Source organism: Canis aureus, chromosome 12 (genome assembly GCF_053574225.1).
Source record: "Canis aureus isolate CA01 chromosome 12, VMU_Caureus_v.1.0, whole genome shotgun sequence".
In the NCBI taxonomy this organism is placed as follows: Eukaryota; Metazoa; Chordata; class Mammalia; order Carnivora; family Canidae; genus Canis; species Canis aureus.
In genome coordinates this window covers 15,711,058-15,731,033 of record NC_135622.1, presented here as the reverse complement: position 1 = coordinate 15,731,033, position 19,976 = coordinate 15,711,058, and the positions used below count along the sequence as shown (strand labels likewise).

At 41.2% G+C, this 19,976-nt stretch overlaps 1 protein-coding gene across 4 annotated transcripts in view; it reads right to left on the bottom strand.

Moving 5' to 3' along the window:
• The window catches only part of TET3 (tet methylcytosine dioxygenase 3), a 106,736-nt gene that overhangs the window by 24,334 nt on the left and 62,426 nt on the right, over positions 1 to 19,976 (bottom strand). For all 4 annotated transcript variants that reach the window (XM_077842932.1, XM_077842934.1, XM_077842935.1 and 1 more), the window contains exons 4-5: positions 9,178 to 9,268; positions 1,339 to 1,432 (exon numbers count right to left, since the gene is read on the bottom strand). In XM_077842932.1, the coding sequence (XP_077699058.1) occupies positions 1,339 to 1,432; positions 9,178 to 9,268 (185 nt within the window). The remainder of the gene's footprint in view (positions 1 to 1,338; positions 1,433 to 9,177; positions 9,269 to 19,976) is intronic.

The following is a 19,976-nucleotide window of genomic DNA, read 5'->3' as shown; positions in this document are numbered from 1 at the left end:
TTTCTTGAATATCTTATTTGAGAGAGAGTGAATGAGCAAGAGAGAGCATGAGTGGGGGGAGGGGGAGAGGGAGAAGCAGACTCCCCACTGAGCAGGGAGCCTGATACGGAGCTCAATCTCAGGACCCTGGGATCATGACCTGAGCTGAAGGCAGACGCTTAACCAATTGAGGTCCCCAGGTGCCTGCCAGATTCTTTTATTGTATACAATTCTGCAACACTGACCAAAAATTTCTAAAAATAGATATGTGGTAGTTCAGGTTCAGACACCTTTTATGTTCATTAAAAACAAAGGTGCAAAGGCATGGCATATATACCAGATAAAAACAGGCATGTGCACAGATGGATACAGGCTGACAAAGGTCATCTTACCCATTCCTCCACTCCAAGTGAGCTGTATGTTCCTGCGGCCTTCTGCCTTTGCTCACATGACTCTCCTTGCCAGAAACGTTTCTACTCCCCCATCAGCCCACTCAATATGGCTCTGCATTCACAGTGCCATATTCATGGCCCCATGCACATCCCCCTGCTCTGAGAAACCAAGCCTCCCATTCTTCCCACCATCAGAGCCCCTGGATCCTGAACTTTACAGCACTGAGTCTAAGTCTGCCTCTCAAAGTTGGACCTTGATTATTCAAGTCTCTGTGAGTTTATCTCATGGGTCTCTACATCACAAGCAGCTTGAGCACAGGGATACAGCCTTCCGTTTTCCGTGCACATCCCCCTACAAGGCACCCAGCACAGTGTTGGGCTCATGGCTACCTGATCGTCTTGCTGCTGTCACAAGCACGGATTCTGCAGTGATGCTAAAAGATCTCCTTGAGGACTGGAAGGGCAAGGTCGGAAAACTATCAGCGGGGTGGTGAAATGGGAGTCTCAGCCCATTTCGGCTGCCTCACAGGAAACAGTGGCTGAGAAGTAAAGCAGATGCCTGACCATCCCCAATTCTGCCTGGAGACCTAGTTCTTTGGGACAGGAGATAAGAATGCTGGGCAGCACATGGAGGGGCAGGGGAGTCACATAGTCCATGGTGGGGCCCGGCCCTGAGTGAGATGACATCGTTACGCCTCCCCTCAACCACAGGGAGAGTAGGAACTGAGCATAAGGACTAGAGCATTTCTGAGGCCAGCCCAGGATGCCAGGGGCTGGCACTTAAACAAAACGAGGACAAATAGCTCAGGCCAGGGGTTGAAGGGTGGGGATGACCTTAACCAAGCACAGATGCCAGCTTTGATGTTCCCCTGGACAGTAAGCATGTTTGTTTCCTCTGCACACCCCTGGCCAGGCCTGTAGGGAGGGAGGTGAAGCACAGCCCTGGCCACAGGGTCTTGACACTCACCCACTTGGCGATGGGGCAGCCGCGAGAGCTCTTCCCTTCCTTCCCAGTGTAGATGACCTTCTCGATCCGGATGGCTTTCCCCTTCTCTCCATACCTGGAGAGGGAGACAGAAACCACCATTAATACAGCGAAGCCCCAAAGGAGAGCAGCTTATGGCAAGAAGGCAAGCCTCAGTGTGCATCAGCATGGGTTAGATTGCCATGGGCTCAAACAGAGAAGGAGAGTTGAAATGTTTGTTCTGTGCTTAGAGCCTCTGGAGACACACTGGCTACTTACAGGTTCCCAGGGCCTCTGGTCTATGTTGCCCAGCTCTATCCCAGGGCAGAGGGGGCTGGCAAGCACAACATCCCTGATTATGACCTCTGAGCCTCCAGGAAGGGTACTCAAACTGAAGGCTAAACACAGACCTTTGTACCCAGCCTTGTTAGTTGAGCCACCTTGAGAGTTAGTTATTGATAGAGTCAATCAACAGAAAAAAATAAATGGGAAAAGCCTTTTCTTTCCACAATCCCCAGCTGCCATTGAAGTATGATGAGGATAGAGAGCTGAGGCTGGGGGAAGTGACCCTACCAAGCACCGACTGGCTCTGTCACTGCCCCGGACAGCCCACACATCCTGTACACACTCCAGCCCTGGTGTCCACACACATGCTCAGGGATTCTGAGGCCATCTAACCTTAGGGTGATGAAGCTACGTCCCCAGAGCTGAACTGCCCTACCCAAGTCTACATGGCTACAGTGCTGCAGACAGTGGTGACCTGCGTGCCTGCCCAGCCACTTTCTGGTCACAGACTGTAGCCACATGACTGAACCTCTCTACATCTCGGTTTCTTAACCTGTAAAATGAAGATAAAGTGGGCTCCTACTTCTTAGGCTTGGAAAGAGAACAAATGAGATAGTCCCCGGAGGGTGCACCATTTAAAATACTCTGAAGTTCCCGGCATGAGGAAAGAGCTCATTAAGTATTAATTCTTAAAAATGTAACTATCCATCTGACTGAACCATCTTATTTTTAATAGCTTTTTAGTTTTGGGCACAAAGTCATATCATCTGCAAACAGGGTCATTTGTCACCTCACCCTGTCCATTCTTTATACCCCGTTCAGTCTCCTGTCTCTCTGCACCAGCCAGGGCTCCCAAAATGCTAGAAGGCACCTTTGATTATTTCCTACCTCAACTGTAAAATATTGCCAACTATTCATTACTGAGCATGAAGCTAGCAGACTTCCGGAAAGAGACAGAGACTGCCTCACTTTGAAGGTATCTACTAAGGGTCTCCTGTTCTAAAGGCTTTTAATCAAGAATTGTTACTTTTATCCAAGTACTTTTAGCATCAAAAGACACAGATGACTGGTTTTTTTTTCCTTCGACCAATTAATTCAGTGTGCTATTTTAACAGACTGAATCAAACTATCCTTGTATTTCTGTAATGACTCCAATTTAGTCATGGCCTATTATTTTTAATATACTATTTAATAGAGAAAAATGTTATCACACCTAGTACAGCTTATATTCTCTACGTAAGCACACATACAGGTACACATACAGGTATCCCTCATGTTTCAGAAGTTCACGTTACACCCATTCTGCTTTTACAAAACACCTACATCAGCAACTGTTTTTTGGTAACTGAAAGAAATCTGAAGAGAATTTCTGCTTTTATGAAAAAAGGCAAAACATAAATATAGTGCTCGGTGTTTATTTCACAATGAGCTGCTATGGAGGCAGCGTGTGCCCCGAGCAGCATGGCAACAGTGGCCCCACTAAGCTCCTTCCCCAGAACATCCACTCAGCATCTTAGCATCCAGTGGCCAGAGTTCTGAACTTGATCTGTGAGCATCTGTGCTTTGCTTTGATTTATTCTGTTCATTTGTTAGCAAGATGTGTCTTAAGGTATCAGAGAAGCCTAAAAGAGATTATTTTGGGAGTCCAGGAATGCTCAAACATTTTTCCAAGTAAGTTAATGGTAACTGCTTCCTTGCTTTACTGTCATTTTTGGTTTAGGAAAGTTTTCAAGGGGATGCTCTACTTTTGGACAGCAGGGGAGACCCATATTCTTTATCTCATCCATTTTACTTTTGGGAATTTCTATCTCTGAAGTAACTATAAAAAATACACCAAGACTTAGGAATAAGATATTCATTGTTGCATCAACTGAAAAATTAGAAACTTAAATATCCAGTATAGGACTGGCTAAATAAAATATAATAAATAAATTGCTATATAACGGAAAACCATGTAGCCATCAAAAAGGATTCAACATTATCATATGTACTAATATGGAAGCAATTAAGCAGTGGGGGGAAGCAGCTGCAAACAGTGGGTACCTTATGATCGGTCCCATTTGGTTTAAAATTCATATACGGGAAAATTAACAAGGCAGGAAACAACAAATGTTGGAGAGGACGCAGAGAAAAGGGAACCCTCTTACACTGTTGGTGGGAATGTGAACTGGTGCAGCCACTCTGGAAAACTGTGCGGAGGTTCCTCAAAGAGTTAAAAATAGACCTGCCCTACGACCCAGCAATTGCACTGTTGGGGATTTACCCCAAAGATTCAGATGCAATGAAACGCCGGGACACCTGCACCCCGATGTTCATAGCAGCAATGTCCCCAATAGCCAAACTGTGGAAGGAGCCTCGGTGTCCACGAAAGATGAATGGATAAAGAAGCTGTGGTCTATGTATACAATGGAATATTCCTCAGCCATTAGAAACGACAAATACCCACCATTTGCTTCAACGTGGATGGAACTGGAGGGTATTATGCTGAGTGAAGTAAGTCAGTCGGAGAAGGACAAACAGTGTATGTTCTCATTCATTTGGGGAATATAAATAATAGTGAAAGGGAATATATGGGAAGGGAGAAGAAATGTGTGGGAAATATCAGAAAGGGAGACAGAACATATAGACTCCTAACTCTGGGAAACGAACTGAGGGTGGTGGAAGGGGAGGAGGGCGGGGCGTGAGGGAGAGTGGGTGACGGGCACTGAGGGGGACACTTGACGGGATGAGCACTGGGTGTTATTCTGTATGTTGGTAAATTGAACACCAATAAGAAATTATTTCATTAAAAAAATTCATATACAAATATGTATAAGTGCTTAGAAAAAACTGAAGGGTATGCATGAAATTTTTTTTTTTTTTTTTTTAGTTTCTTCTGGATAACTGCTAGAGAACTTTTTTCTTTCTTAGCTTTAAAAAAAAAAAAAAAAGACTTTTAGGGATGCCTCTGTGGCTCAGTGGTTAAGCATCTGCCTTCAGCTCAGGTCGTGATCCCTGGGGCCCTGGGATCAAGTCCCACATCAGGCTCCCCACAGGGAGCTTGCTTCTCCCTCTGCCTCTGTCTCTCTCTCTGTCTCCCATGGATAAACAAAATCTTTTTAAAAAATAATTTTAAAAAACACTTTTATATACAAGTTTTATTTTTGTAATTGGGAAAGAAAACAAATTATTTTTTAAAATGCTGTTAAAAGTACAGTTTCTTGGAGTTCATGGAGATCTTGAGTAAAACAGACAACACTCACTGAAGAGGTAAGAAGTGTTTCTGATGATTAGTACATGAAAATTCTATGGCTATGTTATTAGTCCCTTTATAGAATGTGTTTGGGGACAGGACTCTGGGGAGTGTATATAGTATGGCCTGGCTCAAGAGGAAAAGACCAAAGAGTGCTGCTTTTGTTTGGTTCCTGGAAAACTTTCAATTTCACAAACATTTATCAGGAAGTGGCCCCCAAGTACAAAGCGTGGGTACTTGGTGTGTCCTGGGGTCACTGTGGGAAGAACAGCTTGAGGTGTCCACACTGCTCTCACCGAAACGGACAGGATATCGTGTTCCCCACAGGAGGGTGAGCTGAGGACACTGACAGGAGCTTTCTGACCAGTACCTTCCCCACCATCCCACCCATGTGAGAAACACTTCCTGAGCTGAACTTCATATTCAAGAGCAAATAAAAGGGCCAAACTCTATCTGATGAGCTAGACTTTTAAAAACGACGACAACAACAACAACAACACACAACTACCGAGAACTCTCTCTGTGTTTAAAGACAACCAATCAACTCTGAATTTGACTTTTTTTTCCTTAAATGTCTTCCCACTGGCCTATCATTAAGATGATATTCTAGAATGTCTAGACAGTGTTCGTCCCAGTATACACATGAACTTCTAGATCCTAAGCTAAGTCTTAAAGGATAGGCTGAAATCTTATTCTGAAGGATAATCTGATCATCTCAGCAAGTGGTCTCAAAGGGTGGTGCACCTGGGAACCTGGGAAGAAGGCAGATTCCCAGGTCCCATCCCAGACCTGTTGGGTCAGGAACTCTGGGGTGAGGCCAGGAATCTGTGCTTTTATGAGTCCTCTGGGAGACTCTGGAGCATGCTAAAGTTTGAAAACTGCCAATCTAAAGTTGGACTTCTTTGGGGTTACATTTACACAGAACAATGAGACTAGTTCCCCTAAACTCAGAGGATTTGCCAGCACAGTGCTTGTTCTGTTTTTAGAACGAGGATTTAATGAATTCCTAGGCTGCAGAGAATCCCATTCCCAGTTAGATGACACGGGGCTCTGCAGCACACCATTCTCAGATATGGGTTTGAACAACTGACTAGGGCAGCCCAGGTGGCTCAGTGGTTTAGCGCTGCCTTCAGCCCAGGGCGTGATCCTGGAGACTCGGGATCGAGTCCCGCGTGGGGCTTCCTGCATGGAGCCTGCTTCTTCCTCTGCCTGTGTCTCTGCCTCCCTCTCACTCTGTGTCTCTCATGAATAAATAAATTTTTTTTTTTTTAAAAAAAGAACATCTGACTAAAATTACCTATGTCAATGGGGACTTGGGTTCCCATGAATGGAACCCATAAATAAGTTGGGAGAATATTTTAGAATTTGCTTTTGACCTCCCCCTCTTTTTTTTGAAATCTTTACCAGAGAGGCTAAAATCACCAACGTCTCCTTGATTTCAGTTTGCTTCCCTTTCCTGCCTTTGGCCAACTTCTGGCGGTACTGTGGTCCTACAGAGAGAGGGTCGGTGGGGGAGAAGTCTAGGGAAAGAGACAGCCTGGACCATTCACAAGCTAGACTCCCAGCCTAGTGATGTTCACTGACTGTTTATTCCTCTCCTTGTTCCACAAGAAACCTTTTTAAAAAGATGTCTATAAGATAAAAATAACAGGTGATGAAATCAGAGTGAAGGGGGGAAAGGTGAACATAATGTTGGCACACAAAATGCAAACAGTAGGGTCTTATGTGTATTCCTGAGAGATGGGCCTAGAAACTTTCATCGTATGAGAAATAAACGAAACTAATGAAGACTCCTTTGGGTCATGTCAGAAGGACTTTAGGAGTGAACCTGGATGGGCGCTCCCATGGGCCAATGATGAGAAATTACATTGCTCCTAATAGGGGTATGCAAATCTGGCTCTAAGCTTACCAGCAGCTAACAAAGATGGAAATGCAATCTGTTACATAATTTACAAGGTCCTTAAGATAAAAATAAACCAGCTGCTGAGGAAAAACACAAGTATTCCTGGTCTTGAAAGGAATTCCTCCCTTGGATCAGTTTCTGAAGAATCCACAGTTGGCTGTTATTTTTAAAGCAATGAGGGAAAAAAGGACAAATCTCAACTTTATCACTATCTCCTAATCCTTGTTTCAAAACATACTCTTTGGGATGCCTGGGTAGCTCAGTGGTTGAGCGTCTGCCTTCGGCGCAGGGTGTGATCCAGAGTTTCGAGATCGAGTCCTACATCAGGTTTCCTGTGAGGAGTGTGCTTCTCCCTCTGCCTGTGTCTCTGCCTCTCTCTCTGTGTCTCTCATGAATAAATAAATAAAGTGTTTAAAAACAAAAACAAAACATACTCTTCTCTAAAAGTTATTTAAAGAGGTGTCTAGAAATTTTGTAAAATTGTTACCAAGAAACAAACACACACAAAAAAACCTGTCCCAGATCAACTTGTACACTGGATTGTCCTTCAGCCCTCAATCTGCCAATGAATGTCAAGATTTCTTACAAAAAAAAAAATCATTGACCAAAACACCGGTTGCCCCAACCTTGGCACTGCAACGTATACGCATTCTAACACGGGGAGGCATGCATGTCCAACACACACCCTGTCTTAAATGCTTCATTCTTATGGACTCAGAGGTACCCTTTCAATCAGGCTTGAATTTGCAGACTGGGTCTTTGATCAAATGCTTTTCTGATGGGCTATTTTGTATATAAATGTTTCCAGATGGTAGAGGACAATTAAGAGTCATTACAGGAGATCACAGTCCTCCATCCATCTTACATTTACTCAGGGATGCCATTACAGTTTTTCAGTTCAAAATCATGTTCTCTCTGCTACATTAATGACAGGATTCATTTGGCCCCCCTGATCAGACAAAATATGCTTCCTAAATATGGAAACTTTAAGCCACTTAGCCTTCTACACATCTGTATACATATGTACAAGCATGTATGTAGGTCTATATAATCTTTGCCTTTGCTATTAAAAACACTAATGTTATAAAATTTCGATCAGTACATGGATATATGAGATAGGTGCCTTGTATATGGTCATGGTCCTTCCTTACAAGCACAGACATTGTTTTGACTTATCATCATAACTCTCCTACAATGTATGTGTGTTTCTATCATCTCCATTTTGCAGATAAGAAAACTGAGTCACAGAAAAGCAGAGCAACTTACCCAAGGACTCAGCAGGAAGTGGTAGGGCCAGGATTAGACCTTTTAGTCTAGTGCAGTGTTTGCATGCTCTCAATCACCAAGCTATTTTACTTTTCTGTACACCGGAACTCATAGCATTTAATACCTGCTATGTACATGTAACATAGACTTTAAAGTCTTCTATCTATACAAGCTGCTTAAAAAATAAAACAGGGGTATCCCTGGGTGGCTCAGCAGTTTAGTGCCTGCCTTCGGCCCAGGATCAAGTCCCATGTCGGGCTTCCTGCCTGGAGCCTGCTTCTCCCTCTGCCTGTGTCTCTGCCTCTCTCTGTGTGTCTCTCATGAATAAATAAATAAAATCTTTAAAAAAATAAATAAATAAAACAGGGCTGTTAAGTAAAAACCCTGTAGTCTTGAGTTTGAATTCTAAGTGTCAATGTAAACTCTGATGTATTTAATCACTAATCAATAACAAAAAATAAAAACCCTACACATACATCTTAGCTCTTTCTACTGAAATGGCCTAGAAACAAAGAGCATACCTAGTACCAGCGTTTGTTTTCTAAATACTTGTTCCCCCAATAAAAGTCTGGGACTTCTTGGATAAATGTAGAATGCAAGCCCAGAACATAATGCCATATGAGGAATCAAAAAAGCTATCAAAGACTGCTGGGACAGTGTCAGGACGACTTAGGACACAACCTGAATAGGCAGCCACTGGCCAATGATAAGACTTATGTTACTCCTGAAGAAGGTACAAAATACCACCTATGAAGTAGTTTTGAAAAAAAGAAAGAAAAAATTATCTGATTCCCATGAAGTCTTTACCTTTAACTATGAATGTATAGGCCATAGAGAGGACAGAAGAACACAGTGAACAATACTGCAGAAAAGCCAGCAGAAAATCCAGACCTTGGGAAACACTATAGGACACAGTCATTTAACCACATTTCATCAATAAAAATATTTCAAGAGAGAGAGAAGAACAAGGGAGGGGTAGATATAGAGGGCAGACCTACAGACAGAGAGAGACCCATAGTTAACCTTCCACAGTCTGGATATCATGACTTCCTTCCTGTACGTTGTCTGGTATGAGGCAATGACAATGAGAGGCGCTTCAATGCCACGCTCTCTTAACAACTGCCCACCTCTGCTTGGACACCTGGGCGTCACTCACCGCTCCTCCATGAGCTCCCGGATAGAGGCTACCGTGGGGCCAGATCCCAGGTGAGTATAATACGGACCTTCATCTTTCTCCACTATTTGTTCTGCAGAAACACAGAGTAAACATTATTTGGAGGCATCGGTTCATCAACATTAATTTAGAAAGGCAAACCACCAATAGGAAAATTAACAGATGCATTATAAAACAGGAAATTCAAATGGCTTATAAACATGTGAAAATGTGTTCAATCCCATTAGGAACCAGGAAGTGCAAATTAAAATCACAGTGCAACATCATGGCACACAGGGCATACTGGCAAAAACTGAAGAATCTGATGAAATCAAGTGTTGATAAGATTGTGGTGTAACCACTTTGGAATTCAGTTTACCGCTGTATGCATTCTAGACTGGGGTAGGCAAACCACTCTAGTCCTAGGGATATACACAAAAGAATGAAAAAATAATGACTCACACAGATACCTGTATGCCAATTTCACAGCAGCATTTTTCACAAGAGCCAAAAGGTGAAAACAACACAAATGTCTATCAACAGATGGACAAAATGTGGGGTAGTCACACAATGGAATATCACCCAACCATAAAAAGGAATGAGGTTGGGCAGCCGGGGTGGCTCAGCGTTTTAGCGCCGCCTTCAGCCCAGGGCCTGATCCTAGAGACCCGGGATAGAGTCCCACGTTGGGCTCCCTGCATGGAGCCTGCTTCTCCCTCTGCCTGTGTCTCTGCCTCTCTCTCTCTCTCATGAATAAATAAAATCTTTTAAAAAATAAAAAAAAATTTTTTTAAAGGAAGGAGGTTCTGACACATGCTATAACATGGATGAGCCTAGAAAACATTATGCTGGGTGAAATAAGCCAGACACAAAAGGACAACTATTATATGATTCCATTTAGATGAGATACCTAGAAGAGGCAAACTCAAAGAGATAAAAATTAGACTGGAGGGTACCAGGGCTGGCAGGAGTAGAGAAGAGGGACTTACTGCCTTTCAGTGTAGGGTGATAAAAAAGTTTTGGAAACAGGCCATGATGATGGTTGTACAATATTGTGAGTGTAGTTAATGCCATTAACCTGTACACCTGTACATTTAAAATGGTTAAAATGGCAATTTTTCTGTTATACATATTTTACCACAATTTAAACAAACAAACAAACAAAAAAGAAGTGAAGTACTGATACGTGCTACAATGCTGAGGAGCCTCAAAATCATGATGCTGTGTGAAAGAAGCCAGACACAAACCATTACAGACGGTATGATCCCGCTCACAGGAAATATCCAGAATGGGCAAGGCCACAGAAAAAGAAAGCAAACAGACAGCTGCCAGAGGCTAGGAGAGGTGAAAGAGTGCTGAGTAACAAGCATGGGGTTTTGTTTTAGGATGAAGAACACGTTTAGGAACTAGACAGAGGTGGCGGTTGCCCACTGTAAATGTACTAAATGCCAAGGAAATGCTTACTGTAAAATGGTTATTTTACATTATATGATGTTCACTGCAATTTTTTTTTAAGGAACAAATTATTGATGCACACAACTTGGGTGAATTTTATTTTGTTTTTTTTTTTTTTTGGGGGGGGCAAATTTTTTTTTTTTAATTTTTATTTATTTATGATAGTCACAGAGAGAGAGAGAGAGAGAGGCAGAGACATAGGCAGAGGGAGAAGCAGGCTCCATGCACCGGGAGCCCGATGTGGGATTTGATCCCGGGTCTCCAGGATCACGTCCTGGGCCAAAGGCAGGCGCCAAACCGCTGTGCCACCCAGGGATCCCTGGGGGGGGCGAATTTTAAATGAATTTTTCTCAGTGAAAAAAATGAGACCCAAATGACTACATAACAATGGCTTTGGAAAACAGTTTTGACCAGCTAAAGTATAAGACTGAAAACAAAAAGAACTTTACACAAATACTGCACTATAGTTGGTAAGTTTGTTTTATGTCTAAAGAAATGTGGGGCAGCCTGGGTGGCTCAGTGGTTTAGTGCTGCCTTTCAGTCCAGGGCGTGATCCCAGAGATCCGGGATCAAGTCCTGCGTCAGGCTCCCTGCATGGAGCCTGCTTCTCCCTCTGCCTGTCTCTCTCTCTCTCTCTCTCTCTCTGTCTCTGTCTCTATGAATAAATAAATAAAATCTTAAAAAAATAAAGAAATGTGACAACTAAGTGCAATGTGGTATCCTGCACTGGTCCTAACAAAGTAAAAGAGCATTAGTGTAAACACTGATGAAATCCAAAGTTTGCAGTTCATCGTATTGTACCAATATTAATGTCCGATTTTTAAAAAAAAATTTTAAAATTTATTTATGATAGTCACACAGAGAGAGAGAGAGAGAGAGAGGCAGAGACATAGGCAGAGGGAGAAGCAGGCTCCATGCACTGGGAGCCCGACATGGGATTTGATCCCGGGTCTCCAGGATCGCGCCCTGGGCCAAAGGTAGGCGCCAAACCGCTGCGCCACCCAGGGATCCCCTAATGTCCGATTTTTAAATGTACTTATAATCACGTAAGATGTTTACATTAGGGGCAGATGGATAAAGTGTATACAGAAACTCTCTGTACCAATTTTGTTACTCTTCTGTAGATGTAAAGTCATCTCAAAATTAAAAGCTTTAAAAAACAAAAAACTAGGGGCGCCTGGGTAGCTCAGTGGTTGAGCCTCTTCCTTTAGCTCAGGGCGTGATCCCAGGGTCCTGGGATCAAGTCCCACCATCAGGCTCCCCTGCGTGGAGCCTGCTTCTCCCTCTGCCAATGTCTCTGCCTCTCTTTGTGTCTCTCATGAATAAATAAACAAAATCTTAAAAATAGATATATATCATTTGGCATTTAAAAAACAAAACAAAACTAGACAGTGGGCCCTCTTTGCGGATTCTGTCCTAGAACAAATTTTAGTTTCATGCATCAAAACACATGTACAAAGATTTTCATAGCAACGTTACTTGTAATAGACAAAACTGGAGACCTATAATCCAGCAACAGCGGGATGGATAAATAAAGTGTAGCACAGTCGTATAATGGGATCTATGTAGCAGTGAGAATTGACAATCTTCAACAACATGAATACCACAACATCAGAGTAAAGGAAAGAGGCATAGCAAAGAACAAATATGGTGATATTACATTTAAAGAGTATCGAAAAGCAGGCTCAACTAAACTATACTGTTTAAAGACCCACACAGAAGTGGAAAAATTATTAGGTTGGAATATGAAATTGCAGACATTCAACGGCTTTTTACCTACAAACAATGGTGATTTTTATAAGCTCCAATCTTATTATAAAGAAAAACAAGAAAATCATTGTCACAAGTCAAGAGAGTGGTTGCCTCTGGAGGATGGGAGAGGAATGTGACTGGGCTGTGTGTACAGGGGACTTCTGAGGAGCTGGAAATGGCCTATTTCTTTATCTAGGTTGTGGTTACCCAGGCATTCATTTTGTAAATTTTCCTTGAATTGTGTATGAATGTTTTGTGTACTTTCCTATTTATAAAAATTCACAATTTTTAAAATGTAAAAAAATGTTATCATACTTCTTTTATGTAGAACCTTATGCTCAGGTTTATGGGGGATTCAAGAAAGGAAGATACCTGATTGCTGCCTTTTAAAAGTTTAGGGTGTACTTGGGTAGATAAGATCTACACATAAGACCCGCAAATGTGTTCCAAAGAGTTGGAAGATTTAAATACAAAAATATTTAGCTATGCAAGTTCTGATAGGAAAACAATGCAAGTTTTTAAAAAATCCTGGAAAAGGAAGTCTTCTCTAAGTATCACATGAGATTCTGAAGCCCCCATACACATACAAATCCTGATAAATTTAACTGAAAAAAAAAAAAAAAAAAAAACCAAAAAAACTATAGCACTCACTACCAGACAAAAGGCTAATTTCCTTAAAATATCAAGAGCTTCTATAGCTAAATAAGGTCAATAACTCAGAAAAATTTAAAAGGATAAAAAGGGAAATGCAAATGGCTCAAGCATCTGTAAAGTTACAATAAGGTCCCAGTTTTAACTTCCAGATGAGTCACCATCAACGTCCTGTGTTGATGAGAGTAAGGAAAACAAGCAGTATAGAAAGTAATTTAGCAAGATGTTAAAATTACAAATGCACATGAGTCCATTTGACTCCGCAATTTCAAAGAATTTCAAATCTTCTAAGAACTCATTTCTGGAAATCTGGATATGTGCAAAATGATATATATATACAAGAATACTCACTGCATCATTTGTAATGGTAAACTATCAGAAATCTCAATGTCCATCATGATACATTATGTATTCTAAAGACACTATGGCACATCCATATAATGAAATACTAAGCAGCATCAAAACCAATCAGGCAGCTCCAGCTTTACTGACAGAAAATGACCTCCCAGATATCTTTTTTTTTAATTTTTATTTATTTATGATAGTCACAGAGAGAGAGAGAGAGAGAGAGAGAGGCAGAGACACAGGCAGAGGGAGAAGCAGGCTCCATGCACTGGGAGCCCGATGTGGGACTCAATCCCGGGTCCTCAGGATCGCGCCCTGGGCCAAAGGCAGGCTCCAAACCGCTGCGCCACCCAGGGATCTCCCTCCCAGATATCTTAAGTGGGAAAGGAAAAGCAAATTTCAGTATTGCATGTGTAATATACTATAGTCAGTATACACACTCAATTACACGTACATCTGTGTACATACATCAGATACACACTATGTGCAAGCAAAATGGTGTTTGGGTCACTACCCACACTAAGAATAAGAGCAAGTGTGTGAAAATGAGTTCAGTTGTGTGCCTGGCTTTAAACACTAACAAGAAAGAGCGTCTGGGTGGCTCTTGGTTGGTTAAGCAAGCGTTCAGCTCTTGGTTTTGGCTCAGGTCATGGTCTCAGAGTTGTGAGATCAAGCCCCACATCGGGCTCTGCAGGGGGCATGGAGCCTGCTTAAGATTCTCTCTCTCCCTCTCCTCTGCACCCCTCCCTTCTCTCTCAAAATATAATAAAATATAATAAAAACATAATAAATAAGATAAAAACAAGGAAGAAAAGGTCTGCAGTACTTTCAGGCCACTATGAAGCTGGGGAGGTCCCGGCCAGGCTGAGGATGTTAGATCTCACTGAACTCCTAGACCTTTGACATTTACCTGAAGGCCCTCAATAAAATAGTTTGATCCCTCCAAAAAGGTTTACAATGGTATGTTGCAGTCCAGCTGATGAACTGATGGGACGTGCCTGCCTCTTATGGCTTCTGCTCATATAGGCTCTTCATCCCCCACTAATGTCCTGGGTCAGGCTCTTGCCTGAATTATTGGCATGGTCTAACTGATCTCAGCTCTCCTAAGTTATTCTACCCACTTCCACCAGTTTATACACCCACAACAAAATTCTGATCACACCACTTCCCACTGATAACTCCATGTTAGACAAGACAGAACTCAAATTCCAAAACACAATCTGCAAGACCCCTGGGAGCCATCTCTGTACACCTCCCAGCCCTGCATGCTTCAGAGGCCAGCACAACTCCTATCACACAATTGTGCAATCTCTGCGTGTCTTTAAACCAGTTTCCTCACTGACAGCAGCAGCTTCCTTTATTTCTCTCTGGAAAAACTCCTCTCTTAAGGTCTAGTTTAAATGCCACCTCTTCTCAAACCCCAGGGCACTTCTCAGGTCCACTTTCCCTCTGGATCCCCAGAGCACCTTGCGTACAACAGAAATATCAAGGCAGGTATCACGGCACATTTTTATTGTTAGCATGGCCCAGCAGAAAGAACATGGATTTTTGCAGAGACCTAGGGAACTGTGATGAGTTACCTTCCCAATCTCTAATCCTCATGCCTTCCTGCGCAAACTATACAGAGGGCTCCGTGCAGTCTTTGGCACACAGTACTAACTCAATAGGCAGCTGCTGTCCAGACTCTGCCAAACAAATTGTATGACTGTGGCCAAGTTACACAACCCTTATGAGCCTTAAAAGCAGTTAAAATAATGTTCCTACGTTACAGAATTGTCGAGGATTAGCTGAGATGGAGTCACCTAGCACTGTTCTCAACCTGTCAATGCTTAAATGTTTCATGAATGAATGAATATTTTCAAGTAAAGGATTAAAAAGGACTTGCTCTAAATATACACTATTTTGAACATAAAACAGAGAGGACTGCAGAAGGAAGCATATGGAGTGGGGGTGGGGGAGAGGGGAGACCAGGGGAGGCTAGGGAAAGAAAACGTAAGAATGTGGGTGTTGGAAGTAGTGGTCTGAAAGCTCTTTATAGGCGCTAGGAGACTACATGGTATAAAGAAATAGAATATAAGAATATGCCAGAACTTCTGGGCTCTATTCCAGTTTCTATTGTCTGGAGAAAAGTCAAAGTAATGGGTTGACTGCAGGATCTTGCACTGGAACTAGAACATAATGTAGCTTTTCGTCACTACTTTCTGCCCCAAATCAGAAAAGCTCAAAACTTACCCAGCTAAAGGTAGAGAAAGGAGATTTTCAAGAAGATGCAAACCAAATCCTGGCTACTCCATTCCAGCAGCTAGGAAAAAAGATACAGATCCAAAACCAAGCCAGCCTTGACACTAGATAGGTTTCTCGGGGAAGGCGACTAAAACCAAAAGGCAGACATAGCTCCAAGTTTCAAACAAAAGCAGTCATTCCTTCCCTTGTAGCAGTTTCCAAGGCAGCTCAAGGAGCCCTTTAAAAGCATTGCTTCTTCTAACTACATCGCTTTTCCTGATTTTACATATATAAAAACATGTTAGATAGATAGATTTAAATATGAAGATAGATCCGTTTCCTTGATTATGTCTATATCAGGGAGAAGATATTCTATGGAAAAAAATTAAACTTATAATCAAATACACTTAGTTATAAAACTAGTATACATTTACAAAGTTTATTATTCTCATGTATATGTGTATATATTCATAAGGCCATATATATCTCATTATATATATTTACATATACCTGAGAAAATACATCTCATTATATATACATATACACGTTATTTCTATATGTGTGTGTGTGTGTGTGTATATATATATACACACACACACACACATACATATACATATGTGTGTGTATACATGTATCTTCTCTGTAGCAATAGGCTTTTACTAGGTTATGGTGCCAGACAGATGACAATACTTGGCAAGGTTGGGGTAATGTTCTATAGAATGCAGTATATACTCTGAATCAGTGAGCAATATATGCTTCTGTTTTTTTTGTAGTAAAATAAAGTTCATTAACCTTTTTTGGTGCTGCTTAATGCTATTCATCTTAAATTCAATACACGAGTTTCCCCTTTCTATATTTGTCATAATATATGCATGGTTTCCTGTCACTTTATATTTTCCATGCTTGTGTCCTTGTTTTTTTTCTTTCCTTTTTTTTTTTTTTTTTTTTTTTTACAGGTTTTATATTTTCTTTTACTACCCATTCCCTACCCCTCGTAATCTGGAAAAATCTATAGTATGTCTTTAGTAATGCTAATTGTACTTTTGCAGAGAAAGAAGTTAGCACCCCTACAATTTCTCCCCCCTCCTCCTTTACTTTGTCTCCTGCTTTTTGTGGGTATCCTCTGAACATATATTTTTTCTCTCTGTTATCAAAGAGGTATTTAATATAAAACAATTTCAAATATAAGTAAATAAATCACCCATTTTAGAAAAACAATTATCAGTTATTTAAATGCAGATTTCACATTTGAATATATTTAGTGTTCACTATCAGCCCCATCATATACATAAATTCTCCAATCCATTACTTATCTGATTCATCTCTAGAAAATTTGAGTTCTTGTGTATTTGGAAATGTTTTAATGAAGCTTTTATGTGTGAATGGCAACTTAACTAGGTATAGAATTCCTGGGTCAAACTTTTAATATTCCGAGAACTGCAATACACATATCCACCAAAAATAAAGAACCCTTGCCAATCAATAAGAAAAAGACAGACACACAATAGAGAAATAGACAAATTGCTTGAGTGGGTACTCTACAGAAGAATATGAACAGGTATGAAAGGTGCTCAACCTCATTAATCCTAAGGGAAATGCAAATTAAAGCCATGATGAGATAACCCTGTCACACCTTCCACAATGGTAGAAAGACCATGATACTATTTGCTGGTGAGGATATGGGACACTGCTGGTAGGAGTTTAAACTGTCACAACTGCAATAGTAGCAACTAAGCTGAACCACAATTTCAGTCTTGGGTATATGTCCAAAGGAAATATGTAAATGTATACATACATGTTCCAAGAGACATAGAGAAGAATATTTTATATCAGCATGATATAAAATAATAACTCCCAAATTGGAAATAATCCAAGTGATCATCAATGACCAAATGGATAAACTGTGGTATAATCATAAAACACAATACTATGCAGCAATAAGAAGGAAGGACTATAGGTACTGCTACACACACATATGAATCTCACAAACACAACACTGAACAGGTCAGTATATAAAGGAATACATATGTATTTATGATATGATACATATGAAATTCAAGAACAGGCAAACTCATTATGTGGTTAAGAAGTCAGAAAAGTAGCTACATTAGGACAGGGGTTGGCAAACTTTCTATGTTATGAGCCAGATGGCATTTTAGGCTTTGCAGGGCATGTAGTCTCTGTGGCAAGTACTCACCCTTGCTGATGTAGTAAAAAAAAGCAGCCACAGATAATACATGAACAAATGAGAACATCTATATTCCATTAAAACTTAATGGATACTGAAATTTGGACTTCATCTAATTTCCATGAGTTACAAAACATTATTCCTCTTTTTATTTTGGGGGGGACCATTTAAAAACATAAAAATTGTGTTTAGCTCACAGATAAGAGCCAGATTTGGTTTGCAAGCTACAGTGTGCTTTAGGGAGTCAGGTGTAGGTGACTGGGTGTGGAGCTTCTGAGGTGCTGGAAAAGCTGTTTCTTGATCTAACTGTGGTTACAAAAGTGCGTGCCTTTTGTAAAACTGGCTGAGTTGTATACTTAAGGTTTGTATACCTTCCTATAAGTGTTTCAATTAAAAGAACGTTTTTTAAAAGTATTTTTAAGCTTAAAAAATGAGTATATATGACTTAATTTTTCAGTTAATTCATTTGTCAGTGATTCTTTATCCTTGAAATTCCGTAAGTTCACCAGGCTCATTATTTGGCCATTTTTATTCATTCATTTCTTTCACTTCCAAAGTTTTCTATTCTTTGACTCTTGCCTTTGCTCAGTTTGTTTCATGCTCTTCACCAGTGAACATTGCCAGCATTCCTGACAGTGAATCTGCATACAGGATTCCTTCCTTCCTCTTCTAGTCCCCTTATCTCCCCACCCTGGCTAGGACCATTTCTGTTTTCTTTTCCTGTTTTGCAGTGACCTCCAAGTCCCTCTTCCTCACTGATTTGCTTTTCCTGTAACTCTGATTCCGCTTTTTCCAGCTTCTGGTGCAGCTATGTGTGCTTTGTACAACAGCATCCTTCTGGAATTTAATCTGTACCTCTGTGACTTCTCTGTAATTTTATTCTACCCTTCATCTTTCACCTCCTGTTTCAAAGGGAATTTTTTTTTCAACTTCCTTGATGATATATATCAGTTCTTCCAATTTGTTTTTTCTAATGTAAAGTTTTCATTCTAAATACTATATTAATCCCTCACTTTTCCCACAGAATCTGAATGGGTTGCATGTTGGCTTGTTTGTTTGCTTATTAATTAATCTTTCCATGGAAAAGTTTATCTCCAGGGTTTCTCTCCTTTGGTACTATATTTTGGACCAGATAACCCTGTGTTGTAAAGCCCTGTGTAAGAATACAGAAGACTTAGCAGCATCCCAGGCCTCTACCCACTAGATGCCAGTAGTACCACACTGGTTGTGACAACCAAAGCTATCTTCACACATTGCCAAATGTCCCCTGGGGAAAAGAAGGGCAAAAGAGCTCCTGGTTGAAAAGCCACTGGTCTACATATTTGCCCCAAACAGAGTGGGTGGAATGTCCTTATTCCTATTTACCTGGACACTGCTCAAATTCTTCCCTTGGAATTAAGCTAAAGAACTAGATGATGTAGAGGTTTCAACTATTAGTTCAAAAGTTCAGCAGCCTGAAGGCACAGGGGAGGAATTAGGGCTGGCTGTGGACTGTTAGAACTAGGAAATTTTATCCTTAGGCAGAGTTTGCTGGGGCCAACACCTCTAAACATGTATGTATGTTTGTGTTGAGGATTGGGTTGTACTCTGTCCTGATGCTAGGATTTTGGTTTATTTCTTCACATGGGAATGAGCTGGTCACTCTGATAAGACATCAAGTTAAAATAAAGTCCCACAGATTGCAGGATTTTTGTTTGGTGGTTCAGCAAATATTTCTCTGTGCACAATAGCCTTTGTTTGGTGCTGTTGGCCCTCGGCTACAAAGCTGGCTCCTAGGATATGGTTTCCAGTCTCTCCTCTCTGGCCATCCTCACCCTGTACCTGATCCCCATGAGAAGCTAGAGTTAGGAGGGAATGCCCATTGACATTCCGCACTGTCCACGTAGAATGCCCTCCAGAGGAGTAGTCTCTAGCCCTTCTCTCCCAGCTTCATGTCTCTCTGAGAGTCCACTATTGTTTCACCTAACACTGGGAGCTATATATATATATACCCCATATCATCCTTTATTTTAATTCAACTGATCTTAAGCTAGTAGACAGCCCTGGAATTCATGGTTTAAGACTGGGGCTATTTCCAAACTTCGGCTGATGAATTTTCTCTTGTTTCTGTTGTTGTTCCTTTTAGGAAAGGATTCTTTTGCTATCTTGCCAGTAAGTCACTGATCCTCCTCCTAGTGCCCAGTGCAGT